The following is a 27,030-nucleotide window of genomic DNA, read 5'->3' as shown; positions in this document are numbered from 1 at the left end:
GATTCACCATAACATTTCAATTCTGGGTTATAAGGAGTCAAGTGACAAATCTCATTCGAATTCAAAGATTGATTCTAGCTAAAGTATGATTAGGCCATGGTGTCTGGTCCTAACCTTGTGTTCCTAATTCCCTAACTTGATCATTTGTTGTCTAATCTAAATTAAGCATTAGGAACCCATTAAGCATAGAAGAACAATTTAAACAACCAAGCATGTATCTAATCCCTGTTGTCGAATGTCCATACATACTTTTCTTATTCATAGTTCAATTCAAATCAAAGCATGGTGTCTACTCTTGATTCAAACCAAGGTAGCTAATATACAAGTTCTAATGGTGATCAATCATCCAAACAAGCATATTAACTGATAAGCATAAAGAATAGGAATATGAATCATGAATCAAACTTGAAACTCAAACTTCAACTTATAAACCCAGAATATTCATGTTAGGTTACATCATAGCCCTAGTTATGAATTTAGCTACTCATAATGGAAATGAAACTTGAGCAAAAATGAGAAAACATATTGAATGCAATAAGAGTAGAGAAAACCAATTCTGAAGTTGCTTGTGGTTTCCAAGGCTTCTCCAGGTGCTTCTCCACTTCTAATGCTACTCCAAGAACTTTCTCATGTCTAGAGTATGGCAGCTAAAGAGGTGATTTGGGATGAGTTTGGGTGGCTGGTGATGGCAGAGGAAGAACAAATTCGTAGGAATATCCAAGGAAGGCTTGCTGGAGTCCTCTTTTGATTTTGGGCTGAATGAATTGATGTAGGATGGCTGGAGTGAATTTTGTGTGTCTGACTCTCCCCTTGAATGAGTGTGCAAACTCTCCATTTACAGAGTGAATTTCGAGCCCCCCTTTGGCTGGTGAAGCACACCTCTCTTAGCTGCTCCCAACTGCTCCAGCTGACCCATACTTGTCTGCCCATGCTTGTCTACCCATGCTTGGCTGCCCATGCTTGTCTACCCATGCTTGTCTACCCATGCTTGTCTACCCATGCTTGTCTACCCATGCTTGTCTGCAGCTGACAAATACATGTGTGGCTGCCCATGCTTGGCACATGGCTCTAGGGATGTAGTCACATTAAAAGTGATGGCAGCCAACATGACATTTCTGTGGACTTAGTTCAGTCTTTGATGTGCTGAGGGGTCCAGATATATCCAATTGGGCTGAAATTTGGATATGTTATAGTAGACACCCATTGGAACAACTTCTATCAAGGATGTCTCCTCATCCACCCTGTCTAAGTTGCTGCAATGAGGCCTGCAAGATGACCCACGAAACTGGACTGACAAGGAGTGTGGCCCAAATTGGTTTTGTCTTTAAGCTCATATTCCTCTTGTGCCACTCAGCCCTTACCATGCATGAATTGTATCAAATGTCATCCCCTTGCTGTCTTAACCTTATCACAAATCCAAGTTCGGAGGAAGATGTTAAGGCCGAAATGAGTTGCTAACCCAGTCTGCTCGTTTTTGCACCATTTTGCATCTTTTCTTATCCAAAGACACCATTGTTACCTAAGGCCCAATGAACTGAATGATAAACAGAAAAAGGGATTAAAAGCACATGTTTGACTCAATAACATAACCAAATCATAAGCAAGAAGGGTACAAAATGATATACAATTGTGAACTGATCACTCTACTAGCCCGCCAGTCACCCAGCCTGCACCCCCTCCTTCTCCTTTCTCACAAACATATTCTAGAGACCCACACCGCAAAATTGCTTTTCCATCTGCTGACCCTGTTCCATCTGGTACATCTTCTCCTCCTTCTGATACTTCTCTGGTAAGTGTATCCAATACTCATTTAATGGCTACTCATGCTAAAGCTGGTGTCCGTAAGCCTAATCCTAAATATGCGCATCATGCATTGGTTTCTACTGATGATTCTTTTGACCCTACATCTTTCTCACGGGCTAATAAGCTACAGGAATGGCCTCTTGCCATGCCAGATGAGTTTAATGCTCTTCTTCGTGCTGGGACTTGGACTTTAGTTCCTCGTACTCCCGCTATGAATGTATTGTCAAACAAGTGGGTTTTTCGGGTCAAGCGGAATTCTAATGGCACTATTCAGCATTATAAGGCTCGCTTGGTGGTCAATAGTTTTCATCAACAACCGGGCCTCGACTATGGTGAACCCTTTAGTCCTGTTGTTAATCATTCTACTATTCACCTTATCTTGGCTTTTTCTGTGCAGTTTAGTTGGCTTGTTCGTCAGTTGGATGTTCAGAATGCCTTTTTACATGGCTACCTTGATGAGGAGGTTTATATGCACCAGCCTGTCGGCTTTGTTAATCCCACATATCCTGATCATGTCTGCCGCTTACGACGCTCCCTTTATGGTCTTAAGCAAGCCCCTTGTGCTTGGTTCCATTGTTTCTCTTCGCACCTGCTTCACTTGGGTTTTATTGCTTCTCAGTCCGATTCGTCTCTCTTTTTGTCCACTCAAGGCTCCATTCACATTTATTTGTTGATTAATGTGGACGATATTCTTATCACTGTCTCTGATCCTTCTCGCATCACCACTCTTATCTCTGACTTGGGCCGCCAGTTCTCTGTGAAGGATCTTGGCCCTGCCAACTATTTTTGAGCATGGAGCTTGTTCGTACTTCATCTGGGATCTCTCTTACCCACAACAAGTATGTCATCGACCTTCTCAAGCATGTTAACATGCATGAAGCTAAACCTGCACCTACCCCAGCCATTAGTGGCCATCGTCTGAGCATTTCTGATGGGGATCCTCTTCCTAATCCCACTGAGTACCGTAGTACAGTTGGGGCTCTTCAGTACTTAACTCTCACTCGTCCAGATATTGCCTTTGCTGTTAATTAGGTGTGTCAATTTATGCATCAACCCACTACTGCTCACTGGCTCGCTGTCAAACGTATTCTTCATTATTTGAATGGCACACTCACTCATGGGTTATTCTATTCGCCTAGCACTCTCTTTCTCAGTGCGTTCTCAAATACCAATTATGTGGGGAATCCTGATGACCGTCGCTCCACTGGTGGTTATTGTGTTTACTTGGGTACTAACTTAATCTCCTGGAGTTTCTAAGAAGCAACGCAGTGTCTCACGCTCCAGTACTGAGGCGGAATACCGCCAGCTTGCCTACACTGCCGCCACTCTCTCATGGTTCTGTGCTTTATTTCTCGATCTTCATCTTTGGTGTGATAATATTAGTGCTCTTTCTCTCGCTTCTAATCTTGTTTTTCACTCTCACACTCGTCATGTGGAGGTAGACTATCATTATGTTCGTGAAAGGGTGGTCCGGAATGAGTTACTTGTTGCGTATTGTTCTACTATTTATCAGATTGTTGACATTTTTACTAAGGGCTTATCATCTGCCCGGTTCTCCTTCCTCCGGTCCAAGCTTCCTGTGCTCCACTGCCCTTGCGGGGGTGTAATGGACGTTAATGCTGATATGATTGAGATATGATTTACTTGCCAATTATATGTATTTATTTCTGTATATTCCTTACCTAGAATAGGAGATATGTTGTGTAATCACCAAGTAATAGCTGTGTATATATTTCTTATACTGTTTATCAATGAAAAGTATCGAAGAGATTCAAATCCTTTCACAAGAGGCATGCGCTGCTCAAGTACAAACATCAAGAACTATATGATCATTCTTGATCGCATACATAAGTGTGTTTACATGTAATGATGTAATGTATAATTACACATGTTACTCCAACTCAGGAATTGCTTCTAACTGAATGTTTCGATTTCTTGCAGCCGTACTGGCATTGGTTCCTGCAGCACCTGTAGAGGCAAAGGGATTGGGAGGCATGGTTAAGCTTTCTCCTCCTTCCAACATCTGAACCACGGCTTTCATTGAAGGGCGATCCACTGGATGCCATTGGATGCACCAGAGCCCTACAATTGCGAGTTTCTTAGGAATTTTTCCTTCTCCTCCTTCACCGATATGGATGCGTAGGTCATCTCCTTCTTCTAGAAGATTATAAATCCATTCGGGATAGTAGATTTCATTTGTGCTCTCCGTGGCTGAACCGACATTCTTCCTTCCTCCTACCATCTCAAGCAGTAACATTCCAAAACTATACACATCTGACTTATAGGACACATTTCCAAAGTTCCTGGAGAACACTTCAGGTGCAATGTAGCCCATGGTGCCCCTAGCTGTAGTCATTGACACTATGCTTTGATCCTTGGAACATAACTTGGCTAAACCAAAATCAGAAATCTTTGGAGTGAAGTTGTGGTCTAGCAAAACGTTATGAGGTTTGATGTCAAAATGGAGGATTCGCTGATCGCATCCTTGGTGAAGATATTCAATTCCTTTGGCTATGGCTAGAGCAATATCTTGCATCTTATCCCAACCAAGGAAACTGTTCTTATTGTCTGGTGATGAAATGAAATCCTGCAGTGAACCATTTGGTAAGAACTCATAAACAAGAGCTCGTCTAAATCCATCAGCGCAAAAGCCAACCAAGCGAATGACATTGACATGGTGGATATGACCCATTGTTCCCACTTCATTGATGAACTCTTCCCCATCTCCCTTAGAACTATTGAGGACTTTCACAGCAACAAAGAGTTCAGAAGAAAGCGTTCCTTTATAAACAGTTCCGTAGGCTCCTTCCCCTAACTTGTCCTTGAAGTCATTTGTAATCCTCTTAATATCTGCATATGAATATCTGCTAGGTTTGAGAGCTCTGTAATCGTCTAAAAATCTTTCAATCTTTAATTGATTCGCCTTTTCTTTTCTATCAGAACTATAGACACGATAGGCTGCAACGACTAGGAGTAACACAACGAATAAACCCAGAGATGCACCTGCAAGTTAACCTTTGTAAATATCACCACGATCTCATATATACAGATGAAACAAACTGCGACTCCAATTAAACAACTCACCTGTAGGCACCCATTTCCTTTTTGTACCTGAAAAAAAAATAAAAAAAATTACACTGTCAAATAAGTAATTAGAATGAGCTATTGCCTGGAAAATATCCTTTAAATAAACAGTGCTGCTACTTTGCTCTAAACTTCCAAATAAGTAAGCAAAACGTGGATTGCAGATGATAATATCTCATTACATGAATGCATTGTATTATTTGCATCTGCAGATAAGTGACCAGTATAGCAGAATATTAAGCATCTGTAACAATTCAAATATACGTGACCCAATTAAATATACGTTAGCCAAGTTAACCTCGAAGACCACGAACACAGAAAAAAAAAACACAAGGATATAACTTGATAGGTTCATCAACCTCAGGGACGTTTTGCGATAAAAAGCCAATAAATAATGCTGCTACTCTGCTCTCAACTTCCAAGTAGGTAAGCAAAAAGTGACTAGTATAGCAGAATATTAAGATTCTGTAATAAGTTATATATATGTGAGCCAAACTAAAATTTATGTTAGCCATACCTGCTTTACTGAAGTCCACACATTCAATTTCACTTTTGGTGCCATTGTTCTTCAATCTACACATCTTGCCCTTTTTCTCACAGTGTCCACAATTTGGTTCAGACCACTCCAAATAAAGATTGTCAGGGTAGTTTGAATAATATGGAACTGATGAGAGATTATACATCTTTGTACAAGACAGTAGGGGCAAGACCTCAATGATGTTCGAAGAGAGAACAGAATAAACTTGGTAGCCAGGGCCACGGAAGCAGGGGACTTGTTCATCTAATTGCCTCTCAGCTAAAGAGCAATTGAATAAGGTAAGATCAGTCATGTGATTTTTTGAGAAGTGGAAGGGAGTGATTGACTTGTTGAAGACTTTCAAAAGCTTCACCAGAAGACAGCTTTCTGGGTCATATAATTGGATTGCCTGAGCCTTATAATCTATGCTTTTGACTGGGAATTTGAATGGAATTGGAAGCTCAAGAATTGTTTCATGCTTCTCATTGCATGACAGGACAAACCCAGGAAAGACACAGTGATCTGGGTGCCTGCCTTTGAGGCTGAAAGGGAAATGGACAGCTGGGCCTTTATCGCCACACTTCAATTTTTTGCAGGTATCTTGGGGTTCTCCATGCACTGTGGAGAAAGCCAGAAAGATTACAAGGAAGAGGTGATAATTTTTAGCATATCTAACTAAATCTTTCTGTGCTGCAGAAAAAGAAAATGGCATCTAAATCTTTCTGTGACTCATATGTCCAAGAAGATGTCCTCTCATTATTTAATTAACCCAATCGTGTTTGGGATCTTACCAGGAAAAGAAGAACAAAAAAATACGTTGTTTGCTTGCGACGAAAAGACTATAAAAGTCAACAGTTGACTTAGAGGTCCCACGACATGTGACATTCTTGACTGAATCAAATGTTGCATTTCTTTAATCGTTTGTTTCCTTTGTCTACGTTGACCATTAGAGCATTTCCACTAGTTAGCCCCTTGTCATGACAAGGGAAGTCCTAAAGCAGTTACTATTTATGTGAATAGTGGCTGCCCTAGCTCCTCCAGCAAAATGTGTTTCCAACCGTTTAGCTTTGCCATGGCAAATACTATTCATTTTTTTGTTTTTTTTTACAACTTTGTTTACTTAAAAAATTAATTTGGATAATATTTTCGGATAAGATTTTTGAGTTCCTACGTGTCAATACTATTCATATCGGATAAGATTTTCGGTTTCAAATTTCATATAAATTTCAGATACATTTCAAAATTCAAATTTCAGATAAATATTAAATATTAAATTTTATTTGAATTTCAAATTTCAGATAAGATTTTCACCTTTAAGATTGCGCCACGTGTCATATCTATCTGTCTAAATTTTTCTATAAAACCAGAGGCTCAACTCATACCTCCCATACCAGATCTTCTCTACATTTCCATTTCTCAGATTTTAGATTTCATTCTCTATTTTCAATGGCAGACGTGCAAGAAGGTTTGGAGAGAAAGAATGCGTCGACGAGCTGCAAGCAAAAGGGTGCAGAGAGAAAGGAGAGAAAGAATGCGTCGACGAACTGCAAGCAAAAGGGTGCAGAGAGAACTAGATGAGCGACTCGGCATGGCCGTTGCTTTGCTGGAGGAAGAAAACTAGAGCCGCCGTGGTTCACGAGAAGGCCGTGCCTCAAATGTGGACAGACATAGACATTCTCGGGGTAAGAATCTTCTGGAAGATTATTTTATCCCACATTATCTGTATTCTGATGTTCATTTTCGTGCGAGATATAGAATGCAACCTCATTTGTTTAATAAAGTCATGCATGATATTTGTAATTATGATGAATACTTTGTTCAAAAGAAAAATTGTGCTGGAAATCTGGGGCTTCTTCCCGAGCAAAAGTTCACAGCTGTGATACGAATGTTAGTATGGGTCATCTGCTGATCAGGTAGATGAGATTGCCCGGATAGGGAAGTCCACTATTTTGGAGAGCTTGGTGCGATTTTGTGATGCTGCTCAAACAAAATATGAAAGCTGTATCAAAACCAAGGAGAGGCATGCCTCTTTATATGGATCTTCTCCTTATGTCAAGGGAATTGCTTTAAAGCCTAAAGAGATTAATTATTGCATAAAACCCAATTGATTCTATCAATTGCGCCAGCTTTTACGCATGCCTTCAATTACCTTCCAATCCTATTCCAATCCCATCTCTTAATATAAGGAAACCAATTATAGCACGATGCTAACAATGAATCATCAAGGACGTGCACTCCAAGTTTGAGATACAAAGGAATATTTTAACTTAAATCAAAATAGAGTCCAACTAGGAAAGTAATTTTAAGAGATAAAATCTAATCCTATTAGAAATAAGATTAACATAGAAATACTTGATTGAAAATAACTCAAACTAGGAATCCTATAATGAATGTATGATTATGTCATGATTTACCTTAAATCAATTTCCTCATATCGATCAAGTCACACTTCAAAAATTCGGGATTGAATGTGTTGCGCCAAAACTTCCAGTAAAATACATTCACACCCTAATTCTCGACCTATGCTAAAGTCTAGACAATGACAATACAATTTTGATACTAACACAAAGAGAAAACTAACTAGGAAAAACTTAGTTAGAAGGCCATCCACACGTCACCACCAGGTGCATGTCAGCCTCTAACCAACCAAACACGGAAAAATCTACTTTGGAACCTTGTTATAGAATTTGTATGATCTTGGAAAACGTTTCTGCTGAAGTTTTGTACATTAGCTACAAATGTAAGCCCAATAGTCATGTCGACTATCTGAACACAAAGCAATTTTTCCGTGTCGTTATTATAAGTGCCTTTGCAAACAATCTTTTTCATCATTTTTCTGTCGTGTGGACTGTGTCAATAGAATTTTCACAAAATGTCTTGGCAGGGTGCCTTTCTTTTCTCGTAAACGGGAGAAAATGACCGCTCACGAATAGAAAAAGTCATTAAAAAAAATTTATTGAGTTTTCCGCTTGTAACTCAATTTTTTTCTACTTACCGCCTATGGAATTTTTTTTTTTTTTAAATTTTTTTTATCAAAGCGTGAGGTTTGGAATGTTCATGCTTTTTGCTCCTTCACCGAACTTCTTCTTGGTCTTCTTCCGTTCCTCTCTCGTTGCGTCAAAGACGTCATTTATTCTTATTTTGTACCATATTATAATATATGAGTAATGCATTTATTTATGTTTTTTTTCAGTTTATAATCTCCGTTAAGTAAAGCTAAGAACCTTACATTTCTCCTCCATCCTAACTTTTATTACAGTCGAATGATGAGAAAGCATTCTTCTCCTCCATCTCCTTCTTTTCCCTCTTCTTCTTCTTCTTCTTCTTCTTCTTTCACTCAATCATGGACATACGATGTGTTTTTGAGTTATAGAGGTGAAGATACACGCAAAACTTTTATCGACCACTTATACACCGCTTTGGACCGTCAAGGAATACACACTTTCATTGACGATGAGCTTCCAAGAGGAGAAGAAATATCACCTGCACTTCTGAACGCAATCGAAGAGTCAAAGATTTCTATGATTGTATTTTCAGAAAACTATGCATCTTCAAGTTGGTGCTTGGATGAACTTGTTAAGATCCTTGAATATAAAAAATCAAAGCAACAACTCGTTATGCCAATTTTCTACAAGGTGGATCCCTCAGATGTACGAAATCAAAGAAGTAGTTTTGGTGATGCACTTGTTGACCATGAACGCAAATTCAAAGATGACATGGAGAAAGTACTCGAATGGAGAAGAGCTCTTACGGAAGCAGCAAATTTGTCTGGGTTGCATTTCAAGGAGGGCGGGTACATAATTTCTAATAATTATTGCATGACATAATTCCTTTATAATAATTATTGCATGACATAATTCCGTTATATATATATATAGGACATAATTTCTAATATGGACTGTTTGATTAACAATGATTGGATACTTAGATCCACTTTAAATATTGATATCTTGTTGCTGGTGGTACTAGGAGGGTGTAGAAACTGATGGATCGAGAATCAGACGTTTGTAGGTCCCAAATCAATGATTCTCAGTGATGTAATCAAATGGTCATTATATTTGGCGATCAATGAAAATCGAACCGTTAGACCTTCTTCTATTTTTAGTATCCCCTTATGGGTGTTTTCTAGAATTATGTATGAACTTTCAAGTCAATAATCCGAATCCGATTCTAGTTGTAGTGTTCCGATCATGCGATCTATGAAGATTCGACTGTTGGATTATGGCCAAATTGATAGGATGCACTTTTGTGACTCATTTTGGCCTAGTGCGACTTTTGGATCGGAAATATGACATTAGGAACCCGAGTCAGTTTTCGAAGGTGTCATGATGTGGGGCCCATTCAACCTCAATTAGTGTAAATGTCCGACCCACCCTACCTCCTTAACTCTCTCCTTCATAAAATCTTATGGGTTTCTTTGTTTACTTTGTTTTCACTTCCATCAACTGATTTAGAACCTTGTAATTTTGTTCCTTGAATTACTATGATCTCAGATGGAGAGTCATTTGATCCATCTACTAGTTTGAGTCCAAATGGAGGCACATTTTCTCCGACTATGACTGTGAGCCCCGAAGAAGACAGAACTTAGAATGAAAATAATTAATAATTAAAAGAAAAACAATAAAATCTCTCCCCTGATCACCATGTAGGCGATCTTCCCATCGCCCCACCCAACCAACCCCATCCTTCCTTCTCCCATTACCTGACCACACCCAAACCGGCAGCAACCCTCAAACTCAATCAATTTCAACCTAAAATCCCTAATTTCCCAATTAAATACACAATCCTTCATCTTTTGGGTGTAAATCAGTGGAACTGATTAATCTACTATGGCAATGGGTTGGAGTTGCATAGATAGGAATAGGGTCGACAAGGTTGGGTGGCTGGGTATGGGGTGTGAGTGTCTGGAGGAGGGTAAGTGTGGGGTGTCAGGGCTCAGAGGATTCACAGCGCTGCTCCACTAACAAGATATTGTTCGCTCCACTTACGGTTTTGTTCTTGGGCTTAAGCTAATTCTATCTTGCCCAAAAGACCTTTTACTAGGAAGAGAAGTGCCTACACATATATAAGGCACTTTAACTTTCCTTCCCCGAGCAATGTGGGATTGCTCATTGTTCTTGCTTCGCAAGCTCACGGGTTTTACAATCCACCCCCCTTGGGACCAAGCGTCCTCACTGGCACACTTCTAGTCGGGGTCCAACTCTGATACCATTCAGTCACAACTCGGCTCCACTAACAAGATATTGTTCACTTTGGGTCTCCCCCTCATGGTTTTGTTATTGAGCTCATGCTAATGCTATCTTGCCCAAAAAACCTCTTACTAGGAAGAGAAGTGTCCACACATATAAGGAACTTCACCATTCCCTTCACGAGCAATGTGGGATTGCTCATCATTCTTGTTTCCCAAAGTCAAGGATCTTACAGTTGGGTGGGCGAATTTGGAGAGAGAGATAGAGAGAGAGAGAAGGAGAAAGTGACGGGGAGAGAAGGGATTCTGGCAAGAATAGGCAATTTGGAATCGACGAAGGTATTGTGAGGGTGGGTGTTTGGGTGGTGGGGTTGGGTCTGGTAGGGTGATTTGGGCTGAGGGGTTGGCAAGAGAGGGACAATTATTTTTAATTTTCTTTTGATTTTTAAATGGAAATTAATTATTTAATAATTTTACCTGTTTGTATAATAGTTTTTTATTTTTATTTTTTTGTTCACGTGGAAATCCATGTCATTAAACAATGGGTCCCATCTTTGACACACAAGTATTTAATAAATTCATTAAGGGTTATGTGACAGAGTAAGTAAATTGTAGGTTTTCCACGAGTTTGAGTATGTAAGTGTAAATGTGTTAATTCTATTCCAAACTAGGATTGACATCATGAAAATTAAAGCAAGTTCTGCCATTAAAATTAATAAAACCAAAATAAGCTTTCAAATTCTTTATTTAACAATTAAACTTGAACTTGGCAAAAAATGGGCACTAAGCCCAAGCCTTACCCAACCTTAGAGCTGGTTGGACCAGGCTTTGGCCCATCGGTCCTTGGGCTACCCACTTTGGTACGTGGGCTGCAGGCCAAATGATGATCCATATGGATGTAGTGAGTTTAGTTACGTACTTTTCTTAAGGTTATTGGCGCGTTTAGTGGTCACTGAGGATTTATGAAAAGGCTTTGAAATGTTAAAGAGGGGAATTATGAAGTGAACTAAGTATACTTCCCCGATTCAGCAATTCTGGTAAGTTCAAAGTTTGTGGGAATGTGTTTCATACAAGTGTGTGATAAGCAGATCCCTCCCTCTGCTTTTGTGAATGTATTTCACACAAGTGTATGCCTAAAACATTTCTCGCCCTACTTTTGTGAATGTATTTCAAATAAGTGTATGACCATCAGATCTTCGCTTTGCATGTGTGAATGTTTTTTCAAACAAGTTGATGACCTATTTCACACAAGTGTATGACCAGCATATTCTTTGCTATGCTAATGTGAACGTGTTTTACACAAATGTATGACCTGCAAGTTCCTTGCAGGGAATTTCTATTGTAGGGATTTCTAAAATCCTAAGAAGCTATGAGAGAATAAACCATCTACCATATGCATATCTAATATGAAATCAAATAAAGCGAAAGTAAGGAAATAACTAGAGGTTCAGAAAAGCTCATCTTAGGTCCTAATCTTTATAAGTTTATGAAAGTATGACCAATGACTCTCTAATACAAATATTGTAAGGAGGATTAAGAACATATACCCTTTGAGCGAATCCTGAAGCCAAGGATGGTGTTCAAGTAGAGTGAATGGTCCCTTAGTTGTTGACTCTCCACTTTGTTCTCCAAATAGGCACAATGAAGTTATGTTTCCCCAAAGTATCTTTACCAAGGTAAAATAAGAATAGAAGAATGAGGAACCAAGAGAAGAAATGGGTGCTAGCCTTTTCTTCTCTATAGTGGCCGGCCAAGGGACACTAGGGAGGAGGCTTAATGTTTTCCTCTCTTCCTAAATGTCTAACTTGAAACCGTAACGAGGTGTTGTGCAATGGGTATGATTATATAGAGACATATTGTCACACATGTGCCACTAAAGACCCATTTGCCGCACCCTCCTCTTCCTTGGCTTTTTTGGGCTATTTTGGTCTACCACATTAATCTTACAATTTGTCACACTTTGCCTAAGTCCATAAAGTCTATTTTCCCATAAATGCTTAAGTCATGTAGGACCAAAACTAAAGTTCCATAACTTTATTTAATTCATTGAACTAATCCAATTAGTTTAATTGATTTATTACTTAACTAATTAAATCACTAACTCGTCTAACAAATATTAGTCTTACTCAACATTTTGTTGACCACGTCAAGTCTCAGGTCAACAATTTGACCTTTGACTTTTGATTTTGACTTTGACTTTGACCAAGCCGCAGAATTATTTATTATCTTTACAATTCTCGATCAATACCTTTTCGGTGTGTGATCTTATAGGTTCTAATTAGTAAGACTGTGGGGAAGAATGATTACTTATAAACCATTTGTGAATTGTATCTCTCTATACAATTCTCCCTATGGCGAAGGCTAATCGTAATTAGTCCTTACATGGCTACCCAAGCTAAATAAAATTCATTTAGAGAACCTAGTACGTTTGTGATTACAATGCAATTTGGTCCTTCTCTATTACAATACTCTATGTCCTATTGTTGGGATATGGTTAACTTGTGTCAAATCCCTAACATGACATCTTAAGGTTATATAATTCAGTTGGATGCAATTGCAAACGTTCTTGTGTCAATTCTCTTCCTGTACTTTGGCCAAAGATTCAAGAATCATATCTTTAGAATATACTCTCTTTTTACTAAGAGTATAGATTCCTTGTTGTACATTTACATGCCTCTGTGCATATGCTGAGTATCTTCAAGAAGATCTTTAAGTCACTTCCTTTTGATACGACTGTATTGTGCTCTCAAAGACAAACAACTCATACATAAGACAACCATGATGTCTCAGGTCTAAGGAAAAATTTGCATTATCATAACTTAGAATTCTTTGTTCGATACTTCTGAGTAAGTCTTCCATACAAGAATTCTTGAGTTGATCAGGTTCAATGAACTCCATCTCTATAAAGCACCTACACACCTGTCTCAGTGCTTCTAGACCAATGACTTGAGACTAGTCATCCTTTCAATTGAGCAAACATAGTAAGTACTAGTCCTTGCAAATTACCATTGTCCAATTGGTGATCATATGACCAAGAACAGTTTACGATTCAATATCATTATGATGGAAAGGTCTCTTGAATCTAACTTCTTTAGACTTTATCCATGAAAATGTTACTTTGTGTATGTTATGTATCTTAATGTAATGTCCTTTGATTATTCATTATATTATATTCTTAGAATATTCCATTTTAAATTGGCTTCTAAGGCATATATCTAACATTCCTTGCTCTGTTGGTCTATATATATTCCAGCAACTTATATCTATTCTTTTCATACGGTTTTCTTTATAATAAATATAAATATATAAATATATGAATAAACATTGAATCTATCATGTGCTTTTAAAATGGTAGGTATGAAGCTAAATTTATCAATAAAGTCGTTGAGGAGATTTCAGTTCAAGTACTCAACAACACATATTTGGATGGGCCAGCATACCCAGTTGGAATAATGCCTTGTGTAACAGATGTCAATAAGCTTTTAAGTGTTGATGGAAACGGTCATTGCATGGTTGGTATATGGGGGAGTCCTGGAATAGGCAAGACAACAATTGCGAAAGCTGTTTATAATTCAATTGCCAACAAGTTCGAAGGTAGCTGTTTCCTGGCCGATGTTAGAGAAAAATCAATGTACGGAGGACTAATCAAATTACAAGAGGCTCTTCTTTGTCAAGTCCTAGGAAGCATAAACTTCCAATTGTTCAGTCTTGATAAAGGAATCAATGTTATCAAGAACCGGCTGAGCCGTAAGAGGATTCTCTTAATTCTTGACGATGTGAATCAGTTGGATCAGTTAGAAAAGTTAGCTGGAACTGGTTGGTTTGGTGAGGGAAGTAGAGTTATTGTAACAACAAGAGATAGGGGATTGCTAGCTCGTCATGGAATTGAGTTAATATATGAGGTCAAAAAATTAGCTCATCGAGATGCACTTGAGCTTTTCAGTATGATTTCCTTCCAAAGAAAGGAGCCTCAAGGTGATTATTTGGCACTTGCAAGGCGTGCAATAGCCTATGCTCAACACCTTCCATTAGCTCTGACAATTCTAGGTTCACATCTACGTAATCAAAAATTAGAGTATTGGCATGCTACATTAGGAAGTTATGAAGCTGATCCTTACTTAGATATTCAGAAAATACTTAGAACGAGTTATGATGGATTGAATTATCATGTGCAACAAGTTTTTCTGGACATTGCATGTTTTTTCAAGGGTGAAGATGTGGACTATGTGATACAAGTACTTAAAGGCCCTAAGCTTAACTTTCCTGAGAATTGTATTCGGGTGCTCGTAGAGAATGCCATCATAACTATTGAATGCAATATGATTTTGATGCACGATTTACTTGAACAAATGGGTAAGGATATTGTTCATGAAGAATCTCCCAATGAGCCGGGAAAACGTAGCAGATTGTGGTTTCATGAGGATGTGCGCGAGGTTCTAACTGACAATTCTGTAAGTAGAATATACATATATATATGTATCCACACATATTCTTATATTCAGTTGAGAAAAGGCTTCAAGTAACTTATATTTTTCTTATCAAATCTCCTAGAAAGTAAAATTCGAAACAGTACTCATATTTTAATTTGATAAAAGGGTTTGGTTGATTAATAATATTGCTTTTCAATACTACGTACAGGGGACAAATACACTTAAAGGCATCATAGTAAATTTGCCTAAACCCGATGAGATACCTTTGAATGCAAAATGCTTCTCAGCCATGAAGAACCTTGAATTTTTTATAAACCATAATGCAAGCCTTTCTGGAGATACCGTTGATTATTTCTCCAACAAGTTGAGAGTGATTCATTGGGGCAACTGTCAGTTGCAATATTTGCCATCCAGTTTCCAACCAAAGGATCTTGTCCTATTCAGTATGCCTTGCAGTCGTATCAAACAACTTGGAGACGGGTGTAAGGTACTTTGAAGTGTTTTTTTTTTTTTTTTTTTTTTCATCCATTATCATTTCAAAGAGTTTTTATTATTTATTTATTTTGGAACCTTATCATTTGATTATTCCCTTTTTGTTTTTTGGTCTCACAGAATCTGGCCAAGTTGATGTGCCTAAATTTAACGGACTGTAAATTCCTAGCAAAAATCCCTGACTTGTCTGCAATGGAAAACTTAAAATACTTGACCCTTAGTGGTTGTAAGAGTTTAATTGAGGTCGATTCTTCTATAGGATTTCTTGATAAACTTGTTACATTGGACCTCTCAAGATGCTCCAACCTTGTCAATTTTCCACCAATGATTAGGTTGAAATCTCTAGAGATGTTGATTCTTAGCGGTTGCAAAAGGCTTGAGAATTTCCCAGAAATTGTAGACAAGATGGATTCCCTTAGGGAATTGGAAATCCAAGAAAGTGGCATAAGAGAATTACCTTCATCAATTGCATATCTCAGTGGACTCGAAAGTTTATGGGCATATGGTTGTGAATCCCTTACAAATATATCACCTAGTGTTTATGATCTTCAAAATCTGAGTGATATTGATCTCAGAGAGTGCCCAAAACTCGGCACATTTCAAAACATGATAAACTCGGAAATTTCATCGTCAGCTGGATCAATGCCGCTTTCAGCTAACTCAAATATTTCACAAGACAAGTGTAATCTCTCCAAAAGTGGTCCCTTCCTGAGTCTTAATCTTTCGGGAAACAATTTTGTTGCCCTTCCTGTGTGCATAAGCAAATTGGTCAATTTGGATAAAGTTTACTTGTTTGGTTGCAAGCTGCTTCGAGAAATTCCAGAAGCGCTTCCAGAAAAACTGAACGACCTCAACCTAGCCGATTGCAAATCATTGGAAAAATTTTCAAAGCTGCCAAGTATATTCGAACATAATGAGTTACCGGAGCTTCAGGGTCTAGACTTGACTAATTGCCAAAGACTATGCGCGGACAAGGGTGATTATTACCTGGCAAAGCTGGAAATTTTTTTCAAAATCAGGTTGCTCTCTCTCTCTCTCTCTCTCTCTCTCTCTATATATATATATATATTAATATTGTTAAGTTTAATTCCTATATTCTTATCAAATTAAGATTCTTAACTACAAAAAATGCAGCAGGAATCTCAAGCGCTCTCGTTTCGAAATTGTACTTCCTGGCAATGAAGTCCCGAAGTGGTTCAGTTGTTGTGTAGTGCATGAACCTGTTTTAGAGTTCCCCTCTTCCCGGTTTATTAAAATTCCTCGGAACTTAGTGTGGGAGAAGGCAGGATTGGTCGTGTGTGTTGTTTTCGAGTATACCAAAAGGGATGACAGATTTACGGAGAGTGGGGAATATCGTTTGATGTGCGATGTGCACGTGAGGATCAATGGAAGACTTGTGGAATCATTTCCCCATGGTCATTATTTGACAATGACGGAGTCCACTCATGTGTGGTTCACTTACACTCCGTGGAATATATCCTGGGGACAGCCGGATGGAGGGAGCTGCTGTGAAGTGACATTCACATTTGATTGGGTTGGGAGGTCCAAATGTGTCAAATTCCTGAGTTGTGGGGTCCACCTACTATACCCTCAGGATGGTGATGGTAATGGTGATGATACTGATGTGGATGATCATGAACCCTCAGCTGTCATGACGGTTGATGATGATTGTGGTGATGACAATGATAATACCAACGTCAATACTGAGCTTTCCTTGTCTTTTGGACGAACAAGTCCTCGAAAGAGGCCTCATGGAGCAATGACTACTACTAACGTCAACGTTGATGATCAAGAGCAACGGCATTCTTTGCCTTTGGATCAACCCGGGAATAATCTTCGGAAGCGGAGGCATATTGATTTTGATATTGCATCCACTTCACACCCCAACCTATGATTTATTTACATGGGTACGTAATTTACTTTCAGCCAAATTAAATACTTGTCTTTCTCAACACAAGTTTTCACTTTAGTTTTTTTTTTTTTTTTTTTGGGGTGTTGTTTTAGGCCACTTCTTATAAACTGGCATTCTCAAGCTCGTGCTGCTTTTTGGATTAGCCGAATGTGCATTGCAGTATTCGGCAATATACTCCTAGTTTCCAAAATTAATTGGAGGAATAACTTTCCCTTGGATTGAAGGATAAACATGTTGAGTTGAGCTTGTAAACAATAAGACATCCTTTGTGAAGAGTAGCGTTGTTGTTTGTTTGCGAAAATTGACTTTTAGCTTCGGATAATATCTGTGGCAAAAGGTACATAAGAACCGAAATATTGGGAACCGATGCATATGATATAGTCATACGCTTCGGATATTATCCGTTGCTAAAGATTATTTACGACTTAGCTATTTACATAATCGCCGATGTGTAAGTTGTTAACATGTGCCAAAAGAGCGTTGACCTCCGGCCTTGCATCCCTACATTTTCAAATGTTTCAAGCTTGGTTTTCTCTTATTCCAAACTTCATAAGGGACATTGTTGATACTCTTGGTTGGTACTTGATTGAGTATGTAATTTGTTTTTTTCAAAGCTTCTCCCCACATAAAAATTGGTAAGTTTGTGCAACACATCATGCTTCTTATCATATATTTTAGAGTTATATTTCTCCTTTCTGCAATTCCATTTTGCTGTGGAGTCCCTGGATTAGTGTATTGAGCACTGATTCCTTCTTGATGTAGAAATCTTGCAAAAGGACCAGGATTCCTCCTAGTCTCATCGAATCTCCCATAAAACTCCACTCCACTGTCAGACCTTACAACTTTTATCTTTTGGTCTAATTGGTTTTCCACTTCAGCTTTATAAATTTTGAACATGTCCAAAGCACTTGATTGTTCTTTGATCAGATAAACATGTCCAAATCTCGGGTAGTCATCTGTAAAAGTGATGAAATAGTTAAACCCTTCATGAGTTGGAGTTGGGAATGGTCCACATATGTTTGCATGGATTAATTCCAATACACTTTGACTTCCTACAGTACCTTTCTTTCTTAGGTTGGTCAATTTTCCCTTTGTGCATTCTATACATATATTATCTGCATTATCATGATTCAATGGTGGTAGAACTAATTTTTTGCATAGTGTATTGATTCTTTCCTTTGAAATATGTCCAAGTCTCTTATACCACAATTTAAATGATTATTCTTTGCATGGTTTGGATTGAACTGAATTGATTTGCACAGTTTCTTTGCAGTTTAATCAAAACATACCATCCACAATACTTCCTTTTCCAATTAAACTTTTATTTCTGAAAATAGAACAACCAAAATAATCAAAGTTCAAAGTGAACTTTGACTTTACAAGCCTAGAAACTGAGATGAGATTCTTCCTCATTGGGGAACATAAACCACATCTTCTAAATCAAAGACAAAACCACAATCTAGCTCAATCCTAACTACTCCAACATTATCTACTTGCACTTTTTCTCCAGTGCCTACGAACACCTTCACTTCTGTCACATCTCGAGATCGGCTCTGCCGTAGCATGATATTGTTCGTTTTGGGCCCCCCTCTCTGCCCTCACAGTTTTGTTTCTGGGAGCTCACGAGCAATTGCCTAGTGGGTCACCCATCTTGGGATTGCTCTAGCCCCCAACTCACTTAACTTCGGAGTTCCAATGACTCCGAAGCCAGTGGGCTCCCAAAAGGCCTCGTGCTAGATGAAGGTGGGCATGTACATATAAGGCACATCACCCCCTCTCCGTTGGTCGATGTGGGATGTTACGACTTCATCCTTGCTTGGCAGCCTCCTCTTTATGAACCCCTGTAGAGAATTAGTCACATGAATAGATGCACCACTGTCTACCATGAATCATTAGTAAAATCAACTAAATTAGATTCAAAGCAAACCAAAACTTGATCAATTTTACCTTTATTTTTTTGTTTGTCCAACTATTTCTTATACCTTTTGCATTCCTTTTTCATACGTCCAGTTTTCTTACAGAAGAAGCATTTCAATCCCATTGGTTTCAGATCTTTTGAATTGTTATTATCCTTTTCATTTTCTTTCTCTTTTCCAGCAGTAATGCCTTTGTTCCTATATTCCTTATTTTGCGTTGACTGCACCAGATTCACCATTTTGGCACCTCTTTCTCTTATTATATTGTGTTCCTGTTGAATGCATATGGTGATAAGATCATTCAATGTCCAGCTTTCCTTTTGAGCAATGTAGGTATCTTCGAGAGACTTAAACTCCTTAGGAAGCGAATTCAAAGCAAGATGAACCATCATATCTTCATCTACATTCAATTCCAAATCTGCAACTTAGTTCCAATGTCAATCAGATTCATGATATGAGCTCTCATCCTTATCCATCATATCTCATATTAATCAACTAATTTAGTAAGGTACTTTTGACAGCTTTCTCAGACTCCTTGAATCTTTGTGCAATAACTTCATAGTATTGTTTAGCATTCTCAAATTTGGGAAAGCTACCTTCTCACAGATGATGCCATTGACCTTTGCATAATCAACATACTCATATGATTAGCCTTTTCCCACTTGGCATATTTGGTTTTCAATGCTGCAGAAGCATCTGCAACTGGTTCTTGACTGGGTTCTTCTCTAAGCACATAGTCATAATCAAGAAAACCTAACGAAATCTCCAAATCTTGCTTCCATTTTTGGTAGTTTGATCCAATCAGTGTTTCAATGGATTGATAGTTTGAAGGATTCACTGTAAACATATAACAAATAATAAATAACTGTCCCCACTAAACTTTACTTAAACATTATCAATTCACACCTGTGGGTTGTGATTTGAACATGTTCCTAAATACTGGATTTTGAGTTTGAATAAACTTCCTGCACAAGTAGAACTTCTCATCTGTGGATTGAGAAGTCTTCTTGTTAGTCTGTTCAGTCCCTTCTTCCATATTGTACCATCACATCTGTTATCAGTATGTGTACTTACTATCTGTGGATAGAAGTAATCACAAAAGGCGGTTGTGATGCAAGTATAGATCAATCTTTCGATTGAAAATTACTCTTGCAACAATTAAGCAGCTGTGGCTTAATTTAAGCAATAATAATTCATAGTCTTTGATCAATAGCCTTTCAAGCATGATCGAGCAAATATTCTTCATGCCCTTGATCATACCTTATCACATAAGATATGCAATTGGTTAAAGTCTACATGCTTCATGACTAATGATCAAAATTTTATTTTAGTAGCAATCTTTAATAAATCAGTAGGATAGATTAGAGAACAAGACCTAGTGCTCTGATACAACATGTAAGTTCTATCATGCCTTTGAGTCTCAAATACTATAACCTTGATAAGACATTGTGAATAAGGATCTTCTTCTCTTACTCAGCACTTTATCTCTATCTCTGGATGAGGTGAGTTTTCTGTTATGAGTGTGTTTTTGCCGATAGGGAAGGTTATTTATAAGCATCGGTTCCAGTACCTTACCCGTCAAGGAGTACTAGAACAAATATTGTTTGCTTAGGAATAGGATGTTTTAATCCATATAGAATTAGGAATTCTTAATACTTCCTGATCAATTAAAGCTCCTCCAAACCAGATATCATTAGAAGACCACAATTTAGACTAAGACACAGATTTTTCTTACAACTTTTCCTTTGATTGATTTGTGATCCTCTTAATATCTGCGTAGGAATATCTACTTGGCTTGAAAGCTTTGTAATCCTCTAAAAACTTTTCAATTTTTGGTCGATTCTCTTTTTCCTTTTGATCAGCGCTATAGACACCATGCACTGCAATTGACCAATACTAAAAAAAAAGGTGAACCCAGCGTTGCACCTACAAGTAAATACAATTCCTGAGCAAACACATATCTTCCAATGTCTTCTAGACTAGACATGTAACAAAGCAAAAGAAAAGACTGGTCTTAGAGCTCGTTTGGGAGTGCTTTTAGAGTGGTGAAAAGCACTTCTAAATGGGTGAAAGTGCTTCTGTCTTTTAAAAATGGTGTTTGGCAAAAATTGCAAACAAGCTTTGGGTGAGATCCAAAAGCACCTTCAGTGGTTTCGAAAGAAGCACTTGAGAGGTGCTGCTTCTTAAAAGTGCTGCAGGACAAAAACACGGAAAGCACTTGGCTCTCTTTAATGAAACTTTTAAAATGCCAAAAATACCGATATTTATTTATTTTTAAATGCCAAAATAGCATTTCTTTCTTTTTCTTCTGGCACGTTCTATTGAGATACGATTAAGGATTTAAAAAATCAAACTGAAACGGTCGAAAACCCACCACGACCCTCAAACTTGGGACACATTTCCTTCATCCCTCACCCATGTTTTGTAGAGTAAGAATCCTCATCTACTCACTGCATAATAGTAAAGGGGCAAACGGACTCAACATCACCAATTGTAGAAAGTGGAAGAGGATCCACTCTTCCATTGATCGATTATACTAATTCAGTTATGTATTTTATACAAAAAGGTTTGAGGTTTTCTTTTGTTTTTCTAGGTTCGTTTTTTCCTTTGTGATGTCGAAAATGGAGAAGTAAATCATATTGTTTGTTGTCACATCCCAGATCGGCTGCGCTGTAGCACGATATTGTCTGCTTTGGGCCCCCTGCCCTTACAGTTTTATTTCTGGGAACTCACGAGAAACTTCCCAATGAATCACCCATCCTGGGATTGCTCTAGCCCAAACTCGATTAACTTATGAGTTCCCATGACTTAGAAGCCAATGAGCTCCGAAAAGGCCTCGTGCTAGATGGAGGGGGGCACACATGTACATATAAGGCACATCACTTCCTCTTCATTGGTCGATGTGACATGTTACAATCCACCACCCTTAAGAGGCCGATGTCCTCGTCTGCACACTCACACCATATAGCAGAGTTGAAAGGACCCGCCCCGAATTTTCCCCAAATCCGAGACGAATCCTTTGGAATTTCCTGACATCCCCCGATGCCGGGCCCACTTACTAAAGACCGAGACTTTCTGCCGAAATTTCGGCAGAGTCTCCCCTATAAATTGGACATTTCCCAAATTTATACCTGCATAAAAACACATTTAATATTCCCAACTGGCAGCATGCACAATATAATTTCATACAATTTACACAAATGGCCTTCGGCCTTCCAATAATTCTCAACCAACTACCAAACAATTCGAATACATATTATGACTAATATTTAGTCTGCGGCTGCACCTAATAACCTTAGGCTGCCTACGTACCCTCCTTGAGGGATCAAGCCACACGTAGTTCTCTTGTAAAACCTAATTCCACACTTAGGCGATACCTCATTTCATTTCTCTGTATTTCACATAATCTCCCCATACGCCGGTACAACCAACGCCACGTATGGGGTCTGTCAACACGCCGGATAACCTACGCCACGTGCGACCATGCCATACTATCACATATCTCCCCATACGCCGGTACAACCAACGCCACGTATAGGGTCTGTCTGTCTCAACGCCGGATAACCTACGCCACGTGAGACCTACACGTATATCACATAACTCCCCATACGCCGGTACAACCAACGCCACGTATGGGGCCTGTCGAACGCCGGATAACCTACGCCACGTGCGACCTCAACACAATCACAAATCTCCCCATACGCCGGTACAACCAACGCCACGTATGGGGTCTGTCCACACGCCGGATAACCTACGCCACGTGGGACCTAACTTTCACTTGGTGGTGCTTATAGTGAAATCCCAAAATCCGGGGAGGTACCTAAGGTAGTGCGTATAGCACTCTAAACTGATATTCTAGACTCTTTTGTACCCTTGTACAAACATATATAATTTTAATTATATAAACAAATATTCTAATATTGCGTAAACCCCAACAATAGTCTAGCACCAGATAATCCCCCTGGGAAAGTGAGATTACTCCGGGAGACTCACGGTCAACCAAGGGTCAAACTACCCTAACCCTGGTCAAACGGGCCCACGGGACCTACGACCTCCAAATTCCGATCCGGAAGTTCCTATGGGTTCTATAAGGTATAGGACACTCGTCCTGCAAGTTTGGTTCAGATCGGACGGTCGGATCGCTCACGATCGTACGATCTAACGGTTAATATAAAATATAAACTTTAAATTATTGAATCGGAACATCCGGGGCTCCGATTCACGATCCGTGAATTCCTACACGATCCTAGAATTACCCATATTAACATATCTTAAATTTGGGACCATCCGACGGTCCCAACCTATCGAACCCGGATAACGCCCGATAGGCGATATCCGTTCGATAGTCAAACGACGTCCGAATTGAGATCCGCGAAATCCTACGCGCTTGTGACGGCACGAGGACCTCAAAACTGCCCAGAGACACGCCACCACCCTGGCCCACGCGCCGCCACACGCGCGGGCAGACCGGGTGTCCAAAGCGATAAAACTTCGCCGGAAAATCTTGGAACCGAGACTCCAAACTCCTACCCTAGGTAAAACACCCTATTTGGAGCCACTTTTGTTCTTGGACCACCCCCAAAAAGTGGCCGGAAATGGCCGATTACGGCGGCCGAAGTTCGGCCGATTTTCAATTCGAAAATCGAATTGCCTACGCTACGAATCGATCAATTCCTACCCAACCATCAGCTAGAACATGCAGAGGGGATGAATTTCCATACCTTGATCGCCAGAAATGGCGGCCGGAGGAGGGAGATCGAGCTCCTTGAATTTTGGGTTAAATTCGGTCGGATTTTTGCATTTTCCGGCGAGCACAGGTGGTTCCGGTGGCTGGGATTGGTCGGGATGGAAAGAAGAGGATGGCACGGTTCTTTTGGGACCGGTGCCACCCCAAGTGGTGGCCGGATGTGGCGGCGGCGGCCCAAAAACCGCCGCTGTGAACAGTAACTCGGGGAGGGGGGGCTGTTTCTGCGCAGGGGAGAGAGAGAGAGAGAGGGAAAAATCTGATTTTTATAAAAAATCCCATTTCGAAATATTTACGATTGTGCCACTGAACTTGTTTTGCTCGTAACTTCTTCGTTCCAACTCCGAATTGGGCCCACTACGTGTCTATGAACTCGTCTCAGCATAACCTATCCAAAAATACAAGTCACGGTCCCAAACTCTCTCCGGTTAAAAATGTGACTAAAATACCCTTAAATAATTAAATAATTAAATAAGGGTTAAATAAGGGGTTAATTTGGGATCGGGGTGTTACAAACTACCCTCCTTATAAAAATTTCGTCCCCGAAATTTCCTACCTGTCACTCGAAGGGTTATGAGTATTGGGCCCGCATCTACTACTCGGGTTCCCCTGCTTTTCTTTAAAAGCTAAACGCTTCCATTTGTGATTTGATGCTCTTTTAGCTCTTCCACTAAAAGAGGAACCGCGTTCTTTAACTTGTGGATATTTTCCTTCTTTCTTCAGGATCGATAGGCAGCATTGCCAACACGATGCTTTGAAAGAAAGGTCAGAAATGATCATTTTTACCGAATTGTAATCATCATCGATCTCTCTCGACACGATCCATTTCTGATTCTGATGAAAGATCACTACTCAGACGTGCTCACAAGAGAGGAGACCCCCAAGTACTCTCCATCTCCATAGGTAGGATTACTAAATCCATCTGGGTCTCATCCTTGGATTTGACCACAGTATCCCACCACACATGAGCCTCTTTCTGAAAGAGAATTAAGGTTGTCATGATCTCTTCCACACTTGTGATTTCGATTATACTAACGCCACCTCGCAGACTTTGGATCCCTTGATCCAATGTCGGGGAGTTGTTCGTTCTAGAGAAAGGTTGTGCTCTTAGCATCTTAGACTCATTGCTCAAGGCACACAGCCGAAAATTAGCAACATGCTCAGGCAATAGAGGATCCCTAGAAGCGGGTTGATCAACACCCTATACTTCCACCCATGCGGACTCAACGTCGCAAGGTGCCATTCCGAGATGGAACCCATTTTGATCCCCACAACTTAAGGATGCACATAAGGTGCAGGGTCCATAGGAAATTGAACCTAGAGCTCTGATACCAACTGAAAGGACCCGCCCCGAATTTTCCCCAAATCCGAGACGAATCCTTTGGAATTCCTGACATCACCCCGATGCCGGGCCCACTTACTAAAGACCGAGACTTTCTGCCGAAATTTCGGCAGAGTCTCCCCTATAAATTGGACATTTCCCAAAATTTATACCTGCATAAAAACACATTTAATATTCCCAACTGGCAGCATGCACAATATAATTTCATGCAATTCACACAAATGGCCTTCGGCCTTCCAATAATTCTCAACCAACTACCAAACAATTCGAATACAAATTATGACTAATATTTAGTCTGCGGCTGCACCTAATAACCTTAGGCTGCCTACGTACCCTCCTTGAGGGATCAAGCCACACGTAGTTCTCTTGTAAAACCTAATTCCACACTTAGGCGATACCTCATTTCATTTCTCTGTATTTCACATAATCTCCCCATACGCCGGTACAACCAACGCCACGTATGGGGTCTGTCAACACGCCGGATAACCTACGCCACGCGCGACCATGCCATACTATCACATATCTCCCCATACGCCGGTACAACCAACGCCACGTATGGGGTCTGTCTCAACGCCGGATAACCTACGCCACGTGAGACCTACACGTCATATCACATAACTCCCCATACGCCGGTACAACCAACGCCACGTATGGGGCCTGTCGAACGCCGGATAACCTACGCCACGCGCGACCTCAACACAATACTACAATATCTCCCCATACGCCGGTACAACCAACGCCACGTATGGGGTCTGTCCCAACGCCGGATAACCTACGCCACGTGGGACCTAACTTTCACTTGGTGGTGCTTATAGTAAATCCCAAAATCCGGGGAGGTACCTAAGGTAGTGCGTATAGCACTCTAAACTGATATTCTAGACTCTTTTGTACCCTCGTACAAACATATATAATTTTAATTATATAAACAAATATTCTAATATTGCGTGAACCCCAACAATAGTCTAGCACCAGATAATCCCCCTGGGAAAGTGAGATTACTCCGGGAGACTCACGGTCAACCAAGGGTCAAACTACCCTAACCCTGGTCAAACGGGCCCACGGGACCTACGACCTCCAAATTCCGATCCGGAAGTTCCTATGGGTTCTATAAGGTATAGGACACTCGTCCTGCAAGTTTGGTTCAGATCGGACGGTCGGATCGCTCACGATCGTACGATCTAACGGTTAATATAAAATATAAACCTTAAATTATTGAATCGGAACATCCGGGGTTCCGATTCACGATCCGTGAATTCCTACACGATCCTAGAATTACCCATATTAACATATCTTAAATTTGGGACCATCCGACGGTCCCAACCTATCGAACCCGGATAACGCCCGATAGGCGATATCCGTTCGATAGTCAAACGACGTCCGAATTGAGATCCGCGAAATCCTACGCGCTCGTGACGGCACGAGGACCTCAAAACTGCCCAGAGACACGCCACCACCCTGGCCCACGCGCCGCCACACGCGCGGGCAGACCGGGTGTCCAAAGCGATTACGGCCTGTCGAAAAATCTTGGAACCGAGACTCCAAACTCCTACCCTAGGTAAAACACCCTATTTGGAGCCACTTTTGTTCTTGGACCACCCCCAA

At 39.9% G+C, this 27,030-nt stretch overlaps 2 protein-coding genes across 2 annotated transcripts; one reads left to right on the top strand and one right to left on the bottom strand.

Annotated features, from left to right (window-relative positions):
- Window positions 1-3,607: 3,607 nt before the first annotated feature.
- On the bottom strand, window positions 3,608-6,116 carry LOC117618088 (rust resistance kinase Lr10-like). Its single transcript, XM_034347715.1, has 3 exons — window positions 5,405-6,116; window positions 4,888-4,914; window positions 3,608-4,806 (listed from the first exon to the last, which is right to left on the bottom strand). The coding sequence occupies exons 1-3, from the start codon at window positions 6,114-6,116 to the stop codon at window positions 3,695-3,697; spliced, it is 1,851 nt and encodes a 616-aa protein (XP_034203606.1). The 3' UTR covers window positions 3,608-3,694.
- A 2,554-nt stretch (window positions 6,117-8,670) lies between these two features.
- Window positions 8,671-17,408, top strand: LOC117618087 (disease resistance protein RPV1-like). Its single transcript, XM_034347713.1, has 6 exons — window positions 8,671-9,197; window positions 13,948-15,043; window positions 15,231-15,509; window positions 15,635-15,823; window positions 15,896-16,533; window positions 16,649-17,408. The coding sequence occupies exons 1-6, from the start codon at window positions 8,671-8,673 to the stop codon at window positions 17,406-17,408; spliced, it is 3,489 nt and encodes a 1,162-aa protein (XP_034203604.1).
- The last annotated feature ends 9,622 nt before the right edge of the window (window positions 17,409-27,030 follow it).

The sequence above is a fragment of the Prunus dulcis genome, chromosome 2 (assembly GCF_902201215.1).
Source record: "Prunus dulcis chromosome 2, ALMONDv2, whole genome shotgun sequence".
In the NCBI taxonomy this organism is placed as follows: domain Eukaryota; kingdom Viridiplantae; phylum Streptophyta; class Magnoliopsida; order Rosales; family Rosaceae; genus Prunus; species Prunus dulcis.
This window is presented reverse-complemented; position numbering and strand designations above follow the sequence as displayed.

What these genes read in the sequence shown, in the direction of transcription:
- LOC117618088 (XM_034347715.1), bottom strand. Translation starts at nt 6,116, where the DNA reads ATGCCATTTTCTTTTTCTGCAGCACAGAAAGATTTAGTTAGATATGCT. An exon ending in TGTGGACTTCAGTAAAGCAG is followed by an intron (nt 4,915 to 5,404) that starts GTATGGCTAACA and finishes TTTTTTTTTCAG; the next exon opens with GTACAAAAAGGAAATGGGTG. An exon ending in AAGGAAATGGGTGCCTACAG is followed by an intron (nt 4,807 to 4,887) that starts GTGAGTTGTTTA and finishes GTTAACTTGCAG; the next exon opens with GTGCATCTCTGGGTTTATTC.
- LOC117618087 (XM_034347713.1), top strand. Translation starts at nt 8,671, where the DNA reads ATGAGAAAGCATTCTTCTCCTCCATCTCCTTCTTTTCCCTCTTCTTCT. An exon ending in AACTTGGAGACGGGTGTAAG is followed by an intron (nt 15,510 to 15,634) that starts GTACTTTGAAGT and finishes TTGGTCTCACAG; the next exon opens with AATCTGGCCAAGTTGATGTG. An exon ending in GAAATTTTTTTCAAAATCAG is followed by an intron (nt 16,534 to 16,648) that starts GTTGCTCTCTCT and finishes CAAAAAATGCAG; the next exon opens with CAGGAATCTCAAGCGCTCTC.